General features: G+C 46.8%; 1 protein-coding gene across 1 annotated transcript in view; it reads left to right on the top strand.

Annotated features, from left to right (window-relative positions):
• Positions 1–1,753: 1,753 nt before the first annotated feature.
• The window catches only part of LOC8035623 (calcium-activated chloride channel regulator 2), a 51,101-nt gene continuing 30,272 nt past the window's right edge, over positions 1,754–22,582 (top strand). The window contains exons 1-5 of the mRNA XM_040207055.3: positions 1,754–1,886; positions 4,450–4,574; positions 12,554–12,662; positions 18,709–18,936; positions 21,773–22,132. Of these exons, the coding sequence (XP_040062989.3) occupies positions 1,863–1,886; positions 4,450–4,574; positions 12,554–12,662; positions 18,709–18,936; positions 21,773–22,132 (846 nt within the window). The 5' untranslated portion in view covers positions 1,754–1,862. The remainder of the gene's footprint in view (positions 1,887–4,449; positions 4,575–12,553; positions 12,663–18,708; positions 18,937–21,772; positions 22,133–22,582) is intronic.

Genomic DNA, 22,582 nt, shown 5'->3' on the forward strand with positions numbered 1-22,582 from the left:
AAAGGTATAGACGGTAGATAGAACAGCGGATATATTTGCTTTGAAAAATCTATAGCCTCTGTACACTATTTTCTATAGAAATACTGTAGAGGGCAGATAAATATGTTGTAAGGGTATGTTGCCGCAACTAGGCAGCGATGTGTGTCGAATGTGTGCGCCAACTCGTGTGGTGAAATGTGGCGTTCGATGTATATGCAAAGCGCAAGTTCGTCTGCTTTTCCTTTTTTTTGCTGGGGTCGTGACGACGTCTGAACAGCGAGCTCTGCTTGGCTCTGATTGAAAGGATAGTGGGTAGATCTCGAAGCAAGCTGCTTTGAGGTCTACCTACTGTCCTTCAATCAGAGCCAATCAGCGATCGGCGTTCTGACGTCACCACAACCCCTGCAAAAGAAGCAGACGAACTTGCGCTCCGCATAAACAGTTTTTTCATGGCGGCCGCCATGTTGAATTCTGGTGTCGCTGAGTAGGGTCAAAATAGCAAATCACTTTATTTTGCGATCAGTCGTTCTTGGAATTCAAGGGATTTGTGCCAATAGTTCCACATTTTTTCTTGGCTATACTTTTTTTATTGTATTGCTACGATTAAACTATTAGCATTAGTGTTTGGCGCCTCAACCCAACTACTCCACATTTCAACACGGCAACCGTCGCACGAAAACGCTAACGGCAGGGGAGTTCCTTAGTTGTTCCGTCTCTAGTTCGAGCTTTCTACCTTCGATAACACTCTTTGCTGTCTCCTGAGCCTGCCGTTTTCATTCCGTCAGAGACTACTACTTCTTTCGGTTAATTCTAACATAGCGCCGATGTAGTGTTCGGATTAACTGTGCTACGGAGTGCGGACAGCATGCGGCACAAATAGCCGGATTGGTTTTTCGAATAGGTTGGAATCGAGCGGAATATTTTACTGGCTTAGTTGGTAGTACTGTATACGTACGCACACCTCACCATATGCTTAATATTTATCGTTTTAATCGCGCCCGTTTGCCCGTATGTGAAAGACGAAACCAAAAATGGCGATCGCTCGTTCCAAACAACTGCTTCGCGCGCTTAGTTCCAGAGCGCACCAGTAACAACCTCGATACATTCGGTAATAATAGGAAGTTTTCGTAGATCGTACGATACTCTCCGTTCATTCTTAAGCTGAGACTGCTGCCAATGCATCAGGCACGATATCTCGGAGGTCGCGGCTTTGAAGCGTTCTTCCGCAGAACGAGCGCTGGCACTAGAAATGCGGTGACGGTGCTGTTGGCAGGGCGCATGCGCAGAAGCTACACTTGACGCGAATCTGGTTCCTGCGCCCACGCAGTGCCCACACCTCGTGCGGAAACGGCGCGTTTGCCCAAGTCTCGCGCGAGGGCTTGTTTGGAAACAGCGCGTTGGCATAGCGGGAGTCGTGCTGTCACTTTGTAGCATGGATTGAAGACCCGCTAGCTGGACCAGCCTTCCGCAGAGTACGATATATACTAAAACAAACTATAACATGGCCGAACGAACGACCGGGACTAGTCGAACACAAATCAAAACTCAAAATACCGGGGACAAAAAAAAAAAAAAAAAAGCGCAAGAGGATGTTTCCTACTTTATTTTCCTTTTTGCTTGTATTTTTAGGCGTTTTTGTTCTCAACAGATGAAAGTGTAAGCAACGTTCGGAAACGGGTTTCAGGTATAGCGTTGACGTTGGAATGGTGGATCACGGCTGAGGCATCCCGGTTCGACGCTACAAATGGTGCTTCCCTCTTTGTTCCAGAACCACGTCGGGACAGCAGTGCGTGGCCCACGTGGATCCTCTGACGGGGCGTCCCGACGGCGACGATTGCCACGCCGTGCCCAATCGAACACAGGAGAACGTCTTCTCCTCCATCATGGCGTTGCAGACGCTCCCCAACGTGAGTGCTAAGATTGCCTCGATCAACTGTACGTCGCCGGGAGTCACTTGTCCCGAGCAACTACGTAGCAGAAAAGCACCCGTATATATAAAAGTGACGCGATTCATTTTTCAAAATGGTGCTTCTCGTCGACCTTTTCACTCAATACTGTCGTCCAACCAGGGAGAGAGAAAGAAGCTGCGAGAGGGGGTATCGCGTTACATTTCCGTTTACAGTGGCCTGATGTACAGCGGACGTTTTGCGAAAACTACAAGGCGGGTGTTTCTGTTCGGTTTGTCGTGCGAAAGGTAGGAATGCCTCTTAGATAGCGAGGAGGGTGTGCTGAAGTTTCGGTGTCCCTTAGGGGCTTTTCGATGCATCGCAAGACATGTCGAAACAGCCTTGCAATCTAAAAGAAAAAAGATACATTTTTGTACGTGGTTTTTATTTTTCCGTAGAACACTAGGGTAGACAATGAACGGTCTGTGAAGGCATCTTGGCGAATATTGGGGTTGGAGGAGTATATACTATACATAGGAGATAATAATCAAGTATGAGACACTGAACTTGACATTTCACACGAATAGGCCAAGCGTCCCACCGAACACCTCTTTTTTCGATGGCTACTTTTGTCCATCTCATCATTGGCCGAGATTCCGTCGTAAATCGGCGATTATATCAGTGACTCGATTCCGGTCGAAGTCGGTGCTGCGGAAAGCAGCGATCGGGTTTGGGTTGCAGGCAACGTCGCCGCGCGAGGCGATCACCTTCTTTGCTGTAAAACAATTTTGACGGGCAAACTCAAAAATGGGAAGGCGCTTAATCTCTCTCTAACAAGCTTTTGGGGAAGGTATATTTGGTATATTAAAATTTTAATAGTAATTACTGGATGGATAGATGGATAGATGTTAATGGCTATACCCTTTGTAACGGGCGGTAGCTTCCGCCACCTACCCTAAATCTAAAAAGACTAACATATGATTCCTCCCGCCCTTTTAAGACCAATGTTCTCCCCTAACCATCACCAGGCAGTGTGGAAAATCACCAGGATGACCTTTGGGGCATCGGGCAAAAAAAAGCTATAAAACATCACCCTCCGTCTTTTTCCACCGGCGAGGGAATCGTCAATTTTCCTCTTGGCAAATCCTGTCGGCGTTACCCCAGCGCCGGGCCCACTGGGGGAAGGGTTGAAACTTTGGGCTGGAGCCACGCGGGAGGAATTCCCAATTTTCCTCTGTCCCGCCCGTTCCCAGCTATTTTGCTTAGTCGCGCATCATTCAGTTTTCCCCACATAATTTTCACAAATGTTTTCAAAGGAGTTTCGCCGGATTCTGAACGGAAAAAGAAACGTAAAAGAATAGATAAATATCGGAGTGTACTTGAATTACACGCAATACTTCGCATAAGTTAACGACCTTGTCACACCCAAGTTGCATCTGTTTGAAGTCGCGCTTACACTCCACCGCACAAAAGGCAGTCTGCAGACATGTTCGAAGCAGACATACCATGTGTGAAGCAAACATGCTTTGAAGATTCTCGAGGCCCGTCCTTCAGCTAGTTCTGTCGTCGTGTGTGCAGCGAACACCGGGTGTTTTGTACGATGTACAAAATAGAAGCAGGGTGATTGCGGCTTTACCGCACTCGGAAGTTTAAAAAACTATAGCTTTTATTGGTATAGGCAACTCGGAACACAGTAGCAAATTTAATAAATATATATATTTATTTATTTTTCGTGACCAAAACTCCGCCGCGACAAAAGATTGCAACTGAGCTTCGTTCCTAGAACAATTTGGAGTGTGAGTATAGTGTTCGCTTCGTAGGTTCATTGGTACGATACGCCAAGGAGGCTCGGGAAATTAGCCGAGTGCTACTCCCCCAGAATTGTGCTTTTCTCCGTCAGCCCATAAAACTAACATCTCCTCTAATCTACTCGCTGATTTATTTACAAAACGAAAGGTTGCCCGGTCGACGTATTCAAAAGCGGCGGCGCTTGAACGCCCTCGTCGGAGTCCCTAATTGCCCGCCTCATCTTGCTCGGGTTTCTCGGCGCAATCCGACGACGGCGCACGAAGCGACGAGCGCGCGACCCTAATGACACACGCCGCGGAGCGAGCAAGCAAAGATCGAAGCACCGAGAAGACAATTCATCGAGAGGTTTTCTCCCCGTCGCGAAGGTCACGTCTCCAAAGGGCACCCGACCATTCATCACGGACGCTTCCCCCCCTCGAGAACACTGGCCCTGTTTACGTAATCGGCGAGCGCAGCTCGCGGCACGTTATCAATTCATGGAGCAGCCCCTCAGGTTCGGTGCGTGCAACTCGCCAGAGGAGATGCTGCCGACCACGTGTTTCCAGTTTCGTTCGTCGCGAGCAACTTAACGAGACTAATCGTCTTTTGACGAGCTTCCTCGGCTGCGGTGAGCCTGCGCGTGCACTCCGGCCAGGCCTTGCTGAAGGTCTTGGTGTGCGCGTGTTTGCGCGTGTTGTTTGATCGAACCGAGATTAATGGAAGTTCAAGACCAATCCTCGATTCCGTTTCGGCGATTTCTTAAACGGCGGCGGCTTCGGATCCGACCTGTTTCCAGGTGAACCAGTTCTGCGACGGAGACGAGCACCTTCACAACGACGAAGCGCCATCCAAGCAGAACGTCATGTGCGGTTACCGCAGCACTTGGGACGTCATCTCCAATCACGCCGACTTCCATCTCAGGTGAGCTCGTTTCTCCGTGTGGAGGACGTAAATTTAGCCTCGTCCTTTTTGTTATTGTTTTATGGACGATGTAAGTGCGTCAACATGACGTGGAATCGTCGGATGCGATCTCTGAAGAAAAACAAACATTCTTATCTGATCTTGCACTTCGCTGCTAAGTAGTACCGCTAGGTGACTGGTGCGCGACTTTGTCAGTCGGGCGCTAGTCTTCTAGATGTGTTTGGAGAATTGTGTTCGCCCTTTTTCCCCCTTGTTTCCCTTTTCTAGGGATTATTATCGTAATCCTAGCTGCTTATGTTCAGAATTTGATCGGTCGATATACAGCTTCAGTGAGTGCCACGAGGGCCCACCCTTATTTTAAACGGGAGAGTGAATGGAAAACATAAAAAAATAAACTAAAAGGACAACAAACGAATCGCGTACTTATCCAAAAAAGAAATAGGCGCACGTTTTGGTTTTTGTTGCGTCTGTTTATCATTTCATCGTTCGCGTGCTGCGACCAGCACGCTCCTCTGTTCGTACAATAGTCACGCATCGTTTATTCCGAACCCATTAAATATTTCGGTGGAGTTACTGAACTTGAGATTTTTTCTTTCGCTCGTACCGAGCAAAAATATAGTAATTTTAGCATAACAATCGTTTTATGCCCCGTTTTGTACGAATAAATTCGTCATGAACGAGCGATACCCTTGGAGCGTTACAGACTTTATGATATACATGTAATTATAGTACATAAAGTTCGGGCCCCCGGTGGGGCTCGAACCTGGGTCGGCGCTTTGCCAATCTGCTGCTATTCACGATTTTCATTAGTTGTTTTCGATACTACTTTCAGAGCTTCGGCTTTAGATCTCCATCCAGGATCCAGGCACTGTGAATACCTGATTCACTCGACAAGACTAGCAAGCAAACCTGCAGCCACAGCTTTTTTTTTTTTTTTCTAGCCGTTAAGTAATGTTCATTTTGCTTGAGTCACCAACAGCCAACTAGCTACTAGTTGTTTTTTTTTGTTTTTTTTTTATTGGCCAACCGGCTAATAGCACCGCTGATCTGGAAGGTTAAATATTTCCCTTTGATTCCAAGAGTGCCGTGACAGCGGGCGGTTTTGGATGAAAATATTAGATTAAAATAATAAATATAAATATATTTGAATAAATAAAAATATCGTAACATAAATAAATCGAGATATCGTAAAATAAATAAATGAATAATAAACTAAATTATAAATAAAAAAACAATAGACAAAAGATTGAGAAGGCTTGCAAAGAGGACACACGGGGTGTGGTTTGTGCGGGACGCATCCTACGCCCCCTGGCTCTTTTAATATAATCGAGCCTGTAGTTGCTGATTTTGTTTACGTTCAACCTGCTATAAGGACAATGTTTTTAAAGGAAAAACTATATTGTTCGAGACCAGGGCCTGACCCCGCCTTTGCTTGCACGCTTGGCCAAGAGAAACCACGTATCCAAAAAAGCAACCTATTCGAAGGTAAACACTCTTTAATAATAAAAAAAAAACTATTACCGATGCTTTTATTTTTAAGGTCATCATTGATCGACTGCTCGCTGGAAACAACGCTAGTAGTCGATCTTGCTAATTTGCAAACACGGGATCTCACTAATTGCGAACACGACGAACGGCCGTTAGTTTTCAAGAGGTCTACATCTTCCTACGTTAGTGTTTTAATAGCATGAAAATTTAAATAATGTCCGCGCCGTCGAATAATTTTAATCGAGCTATTCCACTTCCTTTCATGACTGTTTAAATCGCATTCGCTTATGACGCGGAGGAACGCGAAATTTCTTCTTTTTCTCAATTATTTTGTGTTTTCTTTTTTTTTTTTCTTTTTTTTTACTTTTTTTTAAGAGCGGGGAATTGGAGTTTGGGGGAGGAGGGGGGGGGGGTCATTTTGTGTAATTTCATTAATTGCTCACTTTGATCTTTTACCGTGTTCAATCGCTTTGTCTTCAATTTGGTACATTGTTTCTCGCGGATGTTACTAAGTTCCGCGATCGTCGCATCGTTTTATCGTTAGTTAAAGGAGCTGTGCAACAATTTCAGGGCTTTGCTTAAATAATTGTGGAAGTTGATGCCTGACACTTCTGCAGTGAACTACAGAAAACAGATTTTGCCTGGATACCCTAGTTTTTACTTAAAAAAATGAAAAAGATCCAGGTTTTTGCCGCCTCTCAACTCGTGCATCGTCTTCCGGGTCACGTGCACAGTGACGTCACTAGAGTAGGCGCGGAGTTCCGGAAAAGTTCTCTCTTTAGAGCCATCAGCGAGAACTCATCCGCTGCCGACCGCGTGACCACCCGTCCTTGCCAGTGTGGCGCTGTCCCCCTCCCCCTCCGGCTTCTGGCGGCTGTTCGCGGTTTTGTGGACCTAGGATAGATGGCGCCACTAAAACTCCGTATAATAAAAGTTTTGTCGATGATACCAGGGTGTTGACGCATTTATATATATGTTGGAACGACAAGATTTGTAAAAAGAGTTACCTTTTATCGAGCAGGTATTCGCACAACTTGCTATCTTTCTTACAACGACCCAAGTGACGTCACGCCGCTTGTTTCTCATGGCCGCCGCTCGTGGCTGCAGGTCGGGAAATATTCCAAGTTTTGCCTCGCTATTACGCGGCGGAATCGCAACATTGCGATGAACAGAGGTGTGTTTTCTGCCATTTGTGACACAGTGAACAATATCAAAAGCAGAAAATGCCAATTCCTTCAACGTTAAAATCGTTGCACAGCTCCTTTAAGGGACGATATTTGCTCGGTTTGTCTTTATCTAGGAACGGGGGAAGGCGGGTCTACTGGCAAAAGACCAGGAATGAAAGCTTCCGCTTATCATTAGCTCACTTCCACGGGCTTTGATATTGTGAGCAGTGGCGCGAATTTTGCGCCAAACACGCATGCGCGCTATATGGACCAGCAAGCACGGGCACACACGCTGACCCCGGGCATCTTAGAGGCGTGCGCTCGTGTAATCGCTACTACGCAGTGCACGTTGTTTTTTTGCTGTTTTTTAATATTATTTTTACTAACCATATTTTCGGTATCAGCGGCCTTTACCCTTTCCGGTATGCTATTTAGTATCGCGAAATTCAGAACAGTTACTGTTTATGCCAAAACCAACATTTAAATATGACCGCGCTTTTGAGTGCCGTGACGTCAGCGGACGGCAGGCTTGCAGGTCGAGCGGGCAGTCTGAAAATGGACTATGCCGAGCTTTTGTTTCGTGGCGCGGCGCGGGTGCTGGCGCGAGCTTCCAAAGCATTCATTTGACACCATGAAACAGCTTGTGATCATTTGGGAACCAAGTCTACAATCAAGAGAGAACCCCTGCCTTCCGCTAAAGTCACTTTTTTGTTGTTGATCTTGCCAGTAGAGATTTTCACTTTGAAAAACACTGGGAGGACAAAAATTGTTGATTCAATAACTTCGAAAAAAAAAAAAAGTTTATTTTGACTCAATATTTGGGTTACTATTTCCGCGATGTTCGTTGGTTTGTTAAACAAAATTTCAGGCAAATCAAGTGCTATGAAGAAAACGCCGGAGTACCCCTTTAATGAATGGTGCACCGTCAAATTGCATCAACGTATTGGAGACTCAAAGCGTAGTAGAAAAGCAAAATGACCTCCCAATATCCAAATATCGAAATTATTATTATTATTATTATTATTATTATTATTATTATTATTATTATTATTATTATTATTATTATTATTATTATTATTATTATTATTATTATTATTATTATTATTATTATTAAAATTTGTACATGTTTTGTGTCGCTGCATGAACGAATCTAAACTCTCCTATTTCTTGGGTATGCCGCTCGCACTCTTCGTGGCACAAGGTTGCTTTCCATAATGCGCGTGTGACGTCCTTGTTGACAGAAACCAAACGACTCAACGGGTGCACGCTCGAAAGAAAATCCAGGCTGAACGCGTCGAACCAAAACATCCTCTTCCTACCTGTGAAAAAAAAAGAAAAGAAAAAAAAATCTTCCAAATTGTGCGTGTTATGGAAAGCCTGTGTCGTCTGTATTGTTTTACATGTCCCTCTTTCGTTTCCGTAATATAGGCGGCAATGCGCTCGACATCATGCATATGCAAACCCCTTCCCTGAAAACGCATGAAAAAAAAAAAAAGACATAAAAAAGCGAACCGAAAATATGTAGGGTAAACGTACATCATGGTCGCGAAAAGTACCATCTAAAGAATACAATATTTTCTGCTGTTTCCACTTTCTTCCTTTCTTTTCTTTTTCATGCCATTTTTTTTTTAGGGTTTTAAACAAACCGCTCGAGGTGAAGAATTTCGACTTCCTCGTCGATCGCCCACGCGTGTCTAAGTTAAACGAGACAAGGTCCGCAGCAGCGAAAGAAATGGGGTGAATTTAGAAACAAAACAAATAAACCACACGCAAACGCGCACAAAAACGCTCATTCAAACATTCGGCATTTTTTTTAAACGAATATTTGCCTCTGCGACCAATATCTGCCCATCGTTTTTAATCTTTATCTCTGGATTTTTTTTATTACTACTATTATTTATTCCTTCTTGTGATTCAGCTCTGCCTGCGGTGTTATACTACAAATGTCTCAATTTATTTTTATTTTTGTTTTTTTACGCGAGTGAGGAGACACCGAAACCAACCGACACCCAAGCTGAATGGAGGCGATGGAAAATCTAGAGCATTCTCAACAAAAAACAAACAAACAAAAAAGAAGAAAAAAGGGGCGTCAGTATCAAGATGGAGTCGGTAGTCGTCCAAGTGACGTTCCTCCGTGGCGTGCACACAGAACCCGCCACCGCCGTCGGCCCTTCGGGGCGCGCGCGCGAAAATAAGAGGTCGAGTTGGGAAACCCTATTGATTCTCGTTGTCGCAGCCCCCGATAAAAATTGAATCTTGGCCGCGCCGATGCGAAGGAGGAAGAGGTTATCACGCTCTTTGTGCTGTGGCCCGCTTTTCTCGCTTCACTGTCCTCCCCCGCAACGCATTTTGCTTGTTGCCGTTATTCCGCGCACATGTCGCATTACACGCTCTTTTCGAGCCGCGCTTGGGGAGTTGACGCTCGACCGTGGCGCTTTTCTTTCTTTATTTATCACTATTATCTTTTTCGTGCTGGTACTTTTTAACTCTTTACGTCATTGTTCCCGTGTCGAGCAAGCCCTCGGGACTTGGCAATGTTATTGTTTTTTGTTGTTGTCGTTGTTTTTTTGTTATTTTCATAAATTTTTGGCAGAAGGGACCGGGGAGAGAAAGGGACAGGGAGGGCGGAGGTCAAGAGGAGGCGGCATTGCGGTTTAATACGGCATGTCCGTTTGTCGGCTCCTTGCGCACCTCTTGCATTTGTTTACCCGCGACCTCGACCACTGACGTTGCTCGTTTGGCTGCCCCGTAATTTCGCGTTCCCTTCGCCTTCTCCACGTCGCTTTTTGATGGACGTGCTACTCCTTGCGTTCCGATGCGCCAAGGACGCAATTTGGAACACTTGATCGCCGTATAGGTTGACTCGGAAATCATTTGACAAGCTAAATGTGGATGACATTTCTTTATAGTAACCATTCGTCGGTCATTTTTGCTGGCTTTGTTTCGTTTATTTTTATTTTGTTTAGGATGGTGAACATTATTGCGTTGCACCGGTGGCCTCGATGCAGAGGGTCAACACTGCGGATCCTGGTTTGTTCAGATTTCGGCCCGATGCCCCCGATCTAAAGAAAACCTAATTATTGTTCTGTTGATGCCGTGTAGCGTACGTTTTCGGCTTACGTTATTGATTCGCAGACGCTCTGCATACGGTAGTGGCAGACGACATTAATTTGTATCATTTCCTGTAGCTATGTTAAAGGAGGTACCAATTATGTTTACGTTACATTGGTTGTTGTTTTATTTTTTATTTTTTACATATTATTAGAGAAATTTGTTTCCGGGAAGTTGAATTGAATTCTTAATTTCAGCCAAAAAACGCGACATGCAATTTGACGAAAATTACGATGACAATCTCTGGAGAATGAATTATTTTCGAAAATTACCCCTTTTCCAGGGATTATTTTTGTCATTCTTGTCCAGCTCACTTCCACCTTTGCGTTAATGGCATTATCAACATAAAATTATAACTTTTTGGAAGCGTCGTTTGTTTGAACGTGTACCACTATTGCACGTAGCGTATTTTCAGTTATCAAAACAGTATTTCATTCGCAACTCTAACCTCGTGCACTTATTCCCCGTTCCGGCGATTTCACATTTTAGTCGTCACGCCGCGGAAACTTTCGGTGTGCATTTGGACAGGCGCCCCGTTTCTAGAAGTCGCGTCTTTTCCCCTTGGAGCTGCAAAAAATGTGTTCCTTAGGTGCATATGCTTTGAACTGGGATCAAACGCATGGTCAAATTATGATTCCTGGAAGGCATCTACGACTGGTGCGTTTTGCGCGACCTCACAAATGTCATGTTGTTGCCGGTAGCGATTCTGGCGGTGGCGCAGCAGCTGACGTCGATACGACAGACGCCTATTCTTTTAATGCGTTATCATTAGTACCCACATAAAAGGGAAGAGCTGAAGGCGTCCGCCTGCGGACAAAGCAGTGGAAAGGGAAGCGCGCGCGTTGAGAGGAGGAGAGTGGCGAAGGCGAGAGGGAGGCCACGTGACGGGGCGGAAGCTAAAGCGCGCGCGGATGCTGGGACCAATCTCAACTTGCAGGTGTGCGGAGCGAGTAAAGCGCGAAACACATGTACGACGAAACCGTCCGATCCGACGTGCGGACTGCCGGAATGACCTTGGGGGGAGAGGGCTTTCGTAGTATCGGAGAGCGTTCAAAACCCTCGCCTCCGACCGTCGTATTGCGCAGTCGGACGTCGGATCGGACGGTTTCGTCGTACATGTGTTTCGCGCTTAAGGCCGGTTCAGACACTTGCGTTTGAGTGCGTTTGACTGCGTTGCGTCGAGTACCGAAAGCGAGTCACCGGCACATCTGTGCTTCGTATGAAGCGTGGAATCCAATTCAAGGAATCATCTTGGCACGCGATATAAGCAGCAGGGATGTCCTGGTTTCTCGCTGCCGCAACGCAGTCAAACGCAGTCAAACGCAACTGTCTGAACCAGGCTTAAGCCTTGGTTTGTGCTACAAAATGGAGTGTGAACCAAGTACTAGCGCTGGTCCAAGTAGGCGACAAAAAAGAATAAAGATCCATTGGTGGATCCTTACGGAAAGCGTTAGCGGGGAATCTTCTGAAGCTACGGAGAGCATTTGCAATTTTATAGCGGACACCTCTTGCGCAGATTGGGACGCAAATGCCCTCGCGTTGCGTTAGCGCCAGGCAGGGAGGTCAGCGGGCGGAGGGGATGCAGACGCTCGCTGTTTTCAGCTTGCATCGCGATCGCGATTCGTAAACCACGTGACCCTGATATAGGGGTTGAAAACTCTCTGACATCTATAGGCACACTAATGGCGCGCCGTGACGACAGAAACTCTCGCGTCTGCTCGCGCCGCCTTTTGTGCCAGCCTTTCTACGACCATCCGCCAGGATCGCGACGACCGACAGTGCGATACGCCGCTCGGCTTCTGCGACGAAATTCGTTACCACTTTTCGGGACCCTCTTTCGACGCGGGGGCGAGATGGGGCGGGAAACCCACACCCGTTGAAGTCGCGAAAAAGCCTTCCGGGCTACGTAGCAAAACTAACGACGCGGTCGCTTTGCCAATACACCGTGCAAAAGACAGCCTGCACACACTGTCTGAGGCCTTCTTTGTATGACGTTCATACAAGTGGCCATACAAAAATAAAATCTCTGTAGACATGTCCGAAACATACATAGGTAAGAAGTAAACGTCCCTAAAGTGTGTCTGCACCAAACACCGCCTCTTTTGTGCATGGTATGTTTGCAGTGTGACCCCGGGTTAAGACCCTTGGCAGGGCCTCGTGTGGTCTGTTAACTATAGTCTAATGTCGCACCACGCTTTGGCGTTTCGTTTCCAGGAACCAGGCCGGCGAACGCCTCCTTGGCAGAACCCGTTTCCACTACGTCCAAGAGGCACCTCTACGCGTTGTCATCGTTGTCCAGGTCAGCGCCGCCAGCGCCCTCAAGGTGAGTCGCTCCAACTACTTTTATTCCCCAACACCAACCAAAAGAACATTCGCTCTACGTCGAGACTGCTGCGATTCTAGCCGATACGTTTATTTATCTGTGTGCGATGATTGCCTGATCGATAAACTCGTGGACCAGCTATACTGCCGGGAATGCATCAGTCGCGGGGGAAAACGAAAGATATTTCTGGTTTCCATTAACAGAATGTTGATTTAGGGCCCAGCGGTGGTTCCGTTTGCAGTTGTTGTCTTTCTTCGATTTATTAAAATATACCGTGCGCTGGTCAGTGATACAGGGTACGCCTAGGTATATGCGACTCAGTTTATACGAGTGCCGTGAATTACAAACGGGGTAACGACGAATGGCACGATACCACCAAAAAGTGATTATTAATGAAGTAGTTTTTTTGTGTTTTTTTGTAGCCGTTTGCATGATAGAAAAAGATTGACTGTTTTTACTTTCACCCATCCACGCGGGTATGGAAATTAAGTGTGTAGGGTTCAACGAAAAGTTGAGTCTACAGGGCGTCTCGGATAGCGGCCAGTCTCTTTCAATCGACGGCAAAAATCGGTTTCTTAACCTACTTCAAACAATAGGGTGGTCTATTGTTTGAAGACCGGTGACTTCGCTGCGTTTTCATAAAAAATAAGCCATTCTTTTTTCTTTTTTTTTTTACTTTTTCCTCGGGTAAGTTTTGTCTTTGCAAATTTTATAGAAAAAGTGCACCATCCGTGGGAAACGCTGCCAAATTCGTAGCGCGATAGGTTAATAAAACGATTTTTGCGGTCGATTTAAAGAGTCTGGTTGATATTTGGGAACACCCTGTATATGGTTACGCGAGCGCGAAATGCCCAGTGAAGACCTTTCAACATGGGGGAGGGAGGGAGGGAGGGAGGGGAAGGGAAGGGAAGGGAGAGAGGGAGCGAACTCTATTGACAAATATAAAAAGGGTTCATTTTATTCTTCTTGTTTATTTGGAAATAAACGGAAGTGATTACTAAAGCAGTGAGGGAATTCATTAGCTCGCCTGGTGTCCTTGCTAGTTTGATCGACAAATCTACCAAAAACGTGTTAGCTTTCTCTCTCCTCTCTTTCTTTCTGCTCTTGTTTTTCTTTGCCTTTATTCAGCACTAAAAATATTCAGTTTCACTTTTAGGTAATCGCCAACTTAATCCCTCCACCTCCGCTTTAGTCATCGGCCGTTTGATACAAATTCGGTTGGTCATATTATATAAGGAACGTTATGTAACATAACTCATATAACAAACCTTATATAACGAATATTATACGAATAATAAACCCATATAACGGTCGCCTAACCCACATAACGGTCGTTGCCAGGCACCCCCTATGAACCCGCATACCAGCGAGCGCGCGCCCCCTAGCGGCCCACAGAGCCGGTGCCACGGAGCAGCAAAACACGAGGACGCTAACGCTATCTCCCAACCAAAAGTTCCTCGTGGCGCTATGCTTCGATGGCGCCGCCGCTCCAAGTTTGTTTCGGTCTCTTCTCGCGCGGCGCGCCGGACCGTAGTCTGCGGGGTCCCTCCTCCCCCTTAATGCTGTCCGGATCATTACTCGAGGCCGCGGGCTTCATTTTTGTCAAGTTGCCCTCTTCGCCAAAATCGATGACGCCACGGACGCATCGATCCTTTTCCAGGACAAGTCGGTGGCCAGCGCCGAGCTGGGACGCTATCTCGACTTCTATCGCGCGGGCTGTAATTGGAGGGGAGGGGGTACTGCGCGCCCTTCCCGGAGTAGCTCGGGTTCGCCACTGTCGAGTAGCGGAGTTCGACCGAAGATAGCCTGGATCGAGAGAGAGACCCCACTTTCCTCTTCTTCTTTCTTTATACCCCACCCACTTCATCGCTTCCCGCCTCCGTTCTGAATGATTATATTCCGGACTCCCTGTGTTTCGATTTCTCAATCGTTTGCTCAGTGTACATCGTTTGGCGGCACTGGCTATCAGGTTTTATTGTGCGGACGGGGAGGAGGGGACGCGACGATCATGATGATGATGATGTTGTTGTTCGTGACGACAAAGTGAAGCAGTTAGCTTTGTGATTAGGACGATGATAAGGTTTCGCCGCGGTCTTGTCCCTCACTTGTGAGCGCTGCACGCGCGTGCTTGGATTTGCGAGGCGCGCCGGGTAGGGGAAAGAATAAGCGAGCGGACCGCCGGACGGGACAAAATTAGCTCCGATTTGGAACAGGGGAATATACGTCTTATGTATTTAGTTTTGCGCAGGGCAATGCAACGAGATAACTACGAAGATCGAGAGAGCGTGCGTGTGCTTAAAGTGACCGGGAAAACGAGAAGACAATGTAGTACCCGCAACTGACGACAAAAAGACGTGCCGCGAATGTTTCCCTTTTGTTTTGAGGTGTTAGCCCGTACGTGTTCTATGCGTCTCCTTTTTCTCCCCCCTCCCCTTCCCCTCCCTGTTATCCTGACAATAAGCACTCGAAGGGGACTGGGTTTCGGAGTGGTGCTTTATAAATACTCTGCGTTTCAGTGTTTTCTTGTTTGTCTTTTATTTATTTACAACTCTCTCGCCCTAAACGTTAAACAAAAGAAAGTGACAAAACAAACAGATTTGTTTTTTGTTTTTTTTAGGGAGGGGGAGGGGAGGGGGGGGGGGGGTTGGAATTGAAATTGTTATTGCAATAATTATTTCCGCGTATTGGCTGGTTAGGGCGTTCGAAGCGGGTGGCATTGGCAAGAGCCGTTAGGTTCAGCTGATAGTTTTTGTCGTGTCGTTGTGATGTGCGAGTTTGGCGTATTTGTTTCGCATCAGCTACTTCAGAAATAAGAGCCGATACTTCAATTAGATTATAGTACGCATGTGTATTTTGCTTTTTTTTTTTTATGCAAGCGAATGCACCGAAACGATTTGACGAAGGACTCGAGACTATGACACAATAAAACCGATGGGTACAGAAACTGTATTCTTAACGTTTCACACAAAATTCAGACACCAGCCAAAGTGCAGATCCGGCGATAATAATCGTTACAAATCAACTAGGTATGTTTTTGCCTGTATTTTTAATCTAAATATACTGGATATCGCTATAGCAACTGAATCGAGCAAATGCTCTATTATCAGAAACTCGTCGCGCATATTGAAACTAAACTCTTTGTAACCACGGTTTCATTGTCAGTAATAGGCATAAACATATAAGGCAACAAGCATCTATATTCCGCTATAAATCATGTTTGTTTTAACATCCTTAAGCCAACAAGTTGTACTTTTTTTTATTATTAACAAATGACAAACGCGTGGCTCCTTCGTTTCTGCGTTTGGCTTCTCCTTACTAACACCTTCTACGGGGAGAAGCGCGTTTTACAGAGCAGACAGGCACTCGAGTTAATGCAGTGTTATAAAAAAACAAAAAAAAAAAAAACAAGCAACACGACGTGGAACTCCGAAATCGCTGTTTATTTTATTGTTTGTTATCTATCACGTCGAGATAAAATAGTCTGCGAAGCAAAATACAAAACCACCTTGCAGAAATCGACTCCCCTTGATCCGATGTAGCAACTCATGGTCACGCCACGTGACGTGAATTTCCCCACCAATTGGTGAAATTGACGTCCCGGGACTTGAGGTCACGTGAAATCACTGAGGTACTAAATTTAGCGGAAATAATTGACGTCACATAAAATCGGGTCACATGACGTGGTCACATGACTCTGTTTCCCCGCTAAATTTAGTGGCGAAATTGACGTGACGCTCCTTCATAGCGCTCTTTCGTGCGATATTTTTTTTTTTTTTGAGGGAATAGGGGCAGTTTTTTTGTTTTTGTTTTTAATATTGCTAATGAAACACATTTTATGTCAAAAACAGGCCAGCCGCGGTAGGACTGTTTTCGCCAAAAGAGAAACTCTCGCACTGTGTACTCCTAACATTCCTAATTTTACAATATTTTTCAATTCTTGTAAATCATTCTTCTAAACTCGATTATTGTCACGTGATCACGTCATGCGATTTCAATTTCTGCGGGGTGGTAATTTTGGCTCAACGCATTATGTGAGCCACTTTGTCAGCGCGATCAAGCTTGTTTAATTCTTTTTAAATATGTACTCTTCTTTTAATTTTTACTTTCAGTGTAGATAACGTACAATAGAGGGCGCCACGTTATCTCCCTTTTCAGTAGTGTCATCGTGCCACTATGATTTTCACTAAGATTATCACTTTCACTAAGATCATCACTTAAAACATTCTCGTAATCTGCATCATCTGAGTTTCGCAGCCGATGTCTCCAAGCGCCTTGTACATTCCCTTAATGGTCAGAGCGAGCGAACAAATTTCGAAACTCTCCGCTTTCCTTTTCCATTACCGACTGAAATTGATTGTCCATGCTCATTGCCCATGAAACTGCTAAACACAAATTGTGTAAGTGTGGTAAACTTTTTTTTTAATGTACGTTTAGTGTTTTTATTTTTAATCTGGTTTTGATTTCTGCTTTCTAATGTTTTGTAATGTGTGTTGTAGTTACTTCACAGCCTCAAGTCAAGTGCTCTTTTTAGAATACATTTGAGTGAATAAAACTGAACTGAATTGAAAAAGATGCGCTCAGGTTGCAAAACAACAACTTTCGGAAGATAAATTGGGAAGACCAGGAGTGTTTAGCCAAGAAGCAACTCCGTCCCTGGAGATGTAAAATTCATGCCGACGTGGAGAATATAAAATGTAATAAAAAAAATTCGAATCTAAGTCCCAGGCGCGTCGTTATTTTTCCTCCGCTTCGTCACTTTGTCCGGGACGTTTTGGAGCCGTCCGTGTTCGCGGCACGCTTTGTCTTCGGACGAGATGCATTACTTTGGCTGCCTTCCGCCGTTACGATCCTCGTATTGTCACATTTGTCGTCGCGCGGCCGAAGTGTGATTATATCCGAAGGCTACTTTTACAGTGAAGGGGCAGTCCGGTATTTTGGGGGCAAAAGAAAAGATGTCACTTTAAGCGGATTGCCACTTTAACCGAGAGGGGTGCTAGTTACGGTTGCCGGTATATTGTCGCTGTCTAGCTCCCTCAGTGCTGCCTGCTCCAAGACCCTGACAAGAAGCGACGTTTGCTAAATTAGCTTACATCGTTGCGACAAAGAGAACTGTCACTGAGGCACTTTGTCAAAAAACGGGCAAAAAGAGGAAAGGAGTGCGGAATTTTTTTTTCCCCTTTGTTATGAAACTGCGCGTGTTAGTAATAATTTATTTTGCATGAGAAAGACGTCACCCGCTTTCATCAAATAACGGTTCGTACTTCGATTTTTTTAAACGTGCCTAATTCCCTCAACAAGGGTATCTAGATGGTAACGATAAGCCTGTCGACATGAATGTTTAAAGGTTCGTCGTGTCGTAGGCTCTATCTCGAGATTTTTTTCAGCGCTACTCTTCGATTCGATTCGCTATGAACACGCGGAGTCTGACTTCTCGACGTTAAGCTTATAACTTGTCGGTATTTCGCTCTCTCACTTATCTCTCTTCGGAAGTTATGTTGTTTTTGTTTTTTTCACACGCACGAATTTTTTATCTCTGGGTGCAGGATCCTCCTTTCTTCGTTATATTTTGTGGTTTTCGGGGGGTTGGCCTTTCTAACAGAGCATAAAGCAACTGACCGAATAATCGTACCATAGCATACTACCATTACCGAACATCATCGCATATTATAACGTATATAGCGCGGAGCCGTTGGCGCGAGCAAGCAATCTTCGATTATCCAGCCTCCAGCGCGAGCTTCCTGCCATCGCGTGAGTTTCGAGCGTGCGCGCTCAGCCAAAGCACGGCCGAAGGCATCGAGCACGAGCTGGAAACCGGACATCCGAAAGAGGCGCCCTGTCGTTCAAGATGAGATGAACTATAGTTCCCCCTCCTAATTGCGAGGCATACTTAGGCGACTGCATGTGAAGTTTGAAGACGCGAGAGCGTCGGAACTGCCCGGTAGATGGGAAGGGCAAAAGCCCCTTAGGCCGCCCTCCCCCTCTTCTTGCCCCTCCCTCCTGTTTCGACGCCACTGCAAACACATGAATCGTCGTGCTTCCGTTGCAGGATCGGCGCAGTTTCGTGATCCGAGCCCTGGACAAGTTTGCGCGCGTGGACGCCCCCGAGGACAGCCGCCTGGGGCTGGCGGCGTTCGGGCAAGTCGAGGCCGCCGTCAAGGTGCCGCTCACGCTCATGAACAGCTCTAGCGTGCGCTCAAAGCTGGGCCAGCGGGTGCCCGTGCCGGGAACCAAGTTCAACTCGTCTGTCGAAGAAGGCATCTCCAAGGCGCTCCAGGTACGCTACCTTCTGGTTTCCTCGGTTACTGGCATTTACTGAACCAGTACCTTTGTCTGTCGTGTATCGTATCGCTGCGAGCGACTATTGAAGGGAGTATCGGAGAAGTGGTTGTCAAACAACCAATGTCACAACGGCATCGGGGGTCTCCTTCGAAGCTATATCAATTCAGGATATAGAGCAGACACTTCTCGTCTAAGTGTAATTACGGGCTCCTTTCTTTACCACCTTTTCACCGGAAACTTTTGTAAACTAGGTTGCGAACTTGTGCGTTATGTAACTGAGGAGTCTTATTCCTATAACCGTCTTTGCATTTGGGCTGATTCCGAGCTAGGTGTAGTACCCCGAAATTACTATCAATACGATAGTGCCTGTTGCGTACGCCGAAATCACCACGGTTGTTGTTTTGGCCTACGCAATTATGACTACCATAGATTTTTCTGTGTATCGCGAATTCACTATCCTCACGCCGAATCCAATACCTCTAAACGTTGGGTTGGCTTCGAATTTCGCGTAAACTAGAGAAAGAACGTCCCTCAGTGAACCACCGTGATCAAAAAGGTGGAGACCATTTTGGTCACGGTGATTAAAACCACCGTGATCAAAACGGCGGCATGCGGAGGCACCAAGGTTTTTTCAGCTGTGGTGGTTCATACAATTCAAAGGCGAGATGCAGCCAATGGCATTCTTGCGATCGAGGGGCCGTGGTTTGGACGACGGGAGTTCGTATCGTTCTGTGAAACCAGATTTGACAGGCACCCGTTCCGTCAGCACTGACGTGTGAGGATAGTGATTTTACGGTACCTGGAAAAAAAAACTGCCCCAGTTGCTTTCGCCTACGCCGAAACTACAGTGAGGGTGGTTCGTTTCTCTTCCGTGAAGATTGCGGCGGTGATGATTCCCAAAGGCAGAGGCGGCGGGTCGTTAGATCGTAGAGACGAGGGATTTCAAGACGGGACTCAACAGTCGACGATGAGAAGGATAAACATATACACAAGTCAACAGGTGTACAGTAGAAAATTGCATGGCGCTTTCCGTGAACCAAGAAGCCCTCCGGCCGTTCCTCCAACTCTCCCGCGTGTACAACGACCAATCCCAAAAGGTCTTTTCCGGCTAATCAGAGAGAACACTCGTAAAACAAATAAAAACACCCTAAAAAGACTCACACTCACACACACACACATACACATACACACGCAGATCTCAGCAGCCCCGCGGTCTCCGTCAACGACGGGCAGGTCAGACCACCCGAACCGCGAACCCGACTCCCGAAGAAAACACCACCCACTGACTCGTGGTCAGTGACTCTCCACATCTGGTGAGGGGACGCCAAACGAAAGACGGCCGCACATTCCGAAGTGCGGGGGACGCCTCTCCTCGGTTGTCGTCGCCCAACCCAAAACAGACCCCGACGGCCTCGATTTCCTGGACTCGAAACCCGATCCGTCTTGGCGAAGATGCACACACCGCGCGCCCCGCTCTCGAATCACAAGAGACAACGGACCCACGATAGACCCGTTTCCTGGTATCCTCCACGCCGGATCATGTGCTCAGGAAACCTCACAACTGCTTTGTTAGTGGTTTAGGCGCACAGAATAATGACTACCGTAGTGTTTCTGGCGGAGTAGTTGGATCAGTGTTCTACACCGGGTCATGGGTGGTGTTGTTTTTTTGTGTTTTTTTTTCCTTGAGAGAGAGAGCGCTGCTTTCGTCTCTCAAATACTTTGAACCGGCAGGCCCGCATAGGAAAGCTTGACCATGCTGTTCCTGTTCCGCTTTTTACTTAACACTTACGGGCACACTTTTCTCAAAAGTTCTCTGTACATCATTCCGGAGATGCAGGCCAGGCCTCTCAACTTCTTTACAAAACATGGAGACGAACCAGGCATCGCAGAGTCCGATACTTAATGAAGAATGCACGTATTCCGTGGGCAATTATCATAAGTAGCCGCACCGATCGAAAATGCAAACAGTTTCCTAATGTCATTCGCCACGTCAGCACTGTCATGTCATGTCATGTCATTTTCTTTTTTTTGTTTCCCCTTCATCGACATGTGACCCTAACCTAGTATCATGTGTCACAAGTCGAAACAAAGTACGAAGGGAGATAGAAAGAACTTGAATAAAACCTCGTTTCAACTTATCGCAATTTTTTTTTTATGTTAGCTTTTTTATTAAGTTTTTAAAGTTACTTTCGAGTATCATGCGGTAGGTGGGACAACCATCCGACTTTAGCTGGCCGCGTCTGCCCCAATGTACCAACGTTTCGGCTGCACGTCATAAGATTCCTAGGGGATCCAAATCCTCAATTCTTTACTGGGGCGTGGACCTCTGTGGTCTAACACGTAAAACCCCCCAATTCGACATTTGTATCTCACCGACAACTAAGGGGCTGTTCAAATAAGGCTCGGAAGATGCCGTGCGCGGCTTTTGCTGTACCGGAAGTGGAGGTTTCCCTCCGGTTCCGATCCGCTTTGACACGTCTCTGTTTTGTTGCTGTCTTGCCGGGGGGAAAGCTATTCTTTGCTTGAGTCCCTGAACAGGGGCTTGGAGCCTGCTCATGACGTAGGGCAGGACGTAACCATTCACGCGATCTGCTGACTGGACTCAAGGCATCCGCTGTTTGTCGGCCCCCAATCTCTCGAAAACAAGAGACAATAGCGAGGAGGAAAGCCGCGCTCTTTGCGTGGTAGATTTCCTCAGTAAAAAAGTACGCGCGTGCCGAAACTTTTATGTTTTTCAACAAACGCGCTTCGTTTTCTTTATGCTTGCCGTACACTGTAATTGCTGTGTCTTGTTTGGCGAGAATTCTAACCCAGTTCCTAATCTGACGCAGATGCTGAAGGAAGACCGCGAGCTCCCGTACCCGACGGTGAACGGGTCAGCGGCCGCCGGTGGCGTCATCCTGCTCCTGAGCAGCGGCGACATGGCGGCCGACGTGGCCGAGCGCCTCCAGGAATCGCTGGTGGCGTCCCAGGTGCGGCTCCAGAGCATTGTGTACCCGCAGTCGGAGCACCCCGAGCCGCACCTGGACGCGCTCGTGGAGCACACCGGGGGCAGGACATGGCACGTGCACGAGGCCGCCGTGGCCGACCAACTCCAGGGCAGCGTGGCCACCCAGGCCGAGCTGTACGAAGCCTTCTACTCGCTCGTACTCCGCGGATATTCCTGGGACGAGACGGACAACTACGTCATGGTGGGTCCACCCTCTGCCTAACTTGTCTCGCGTAGACGGAGAGAAATTTCTGGAGAGGAGGAAATGAGAGTGCGCGGGGGCGACGGTGCGCTCAGCTCTGATTGGAATGATAAGTGGATAGACTATACCCAATGAATGTCTCCCTTTAGCCAGAGCTAACGAGAGCGTCGCCTGCTCCTCGCGCAGTGTCTCGCGTACGAATGCTGGACGCCGGCGTTCGAACGCGTTCGAACAATGGGTAAAGACATGGGCAGCCAGCCTTGACGGTCTACCCACTACCTTTTCATTCAGAGATCGGCACTCTGACATCTGCGTGCCCTCTCATCTCCTCCTCTCCCTGAGTTTGTCTCCGTACTGGCTCCATCGCAGTCACCCATACACCACAGCAACTCGGCTATATTGGTCAGCACTGGAAATCGAGCTGACCTTGCTGACGCAGCGGCGACTTCG

This window comes from Ixodes scapularis, unplaced genomic scaffold, assembly GCF_016920785.2.
Source record: "Ixodes scapularis isolate PalLabHiFi unplaced genomic scaffold, ASM1692078v2 PGA_scaffold2__306_contigs__length_199485367, whole genome shotgun sequence".
In the NCBI taxonomy this organism is placed as follows: domain Eukaryota; kingdom Metazoa; phylum Arthropoda; class Arachnida; order Ixodida; family Ixodidae; genus Ixodes; species Ixodes scapularis.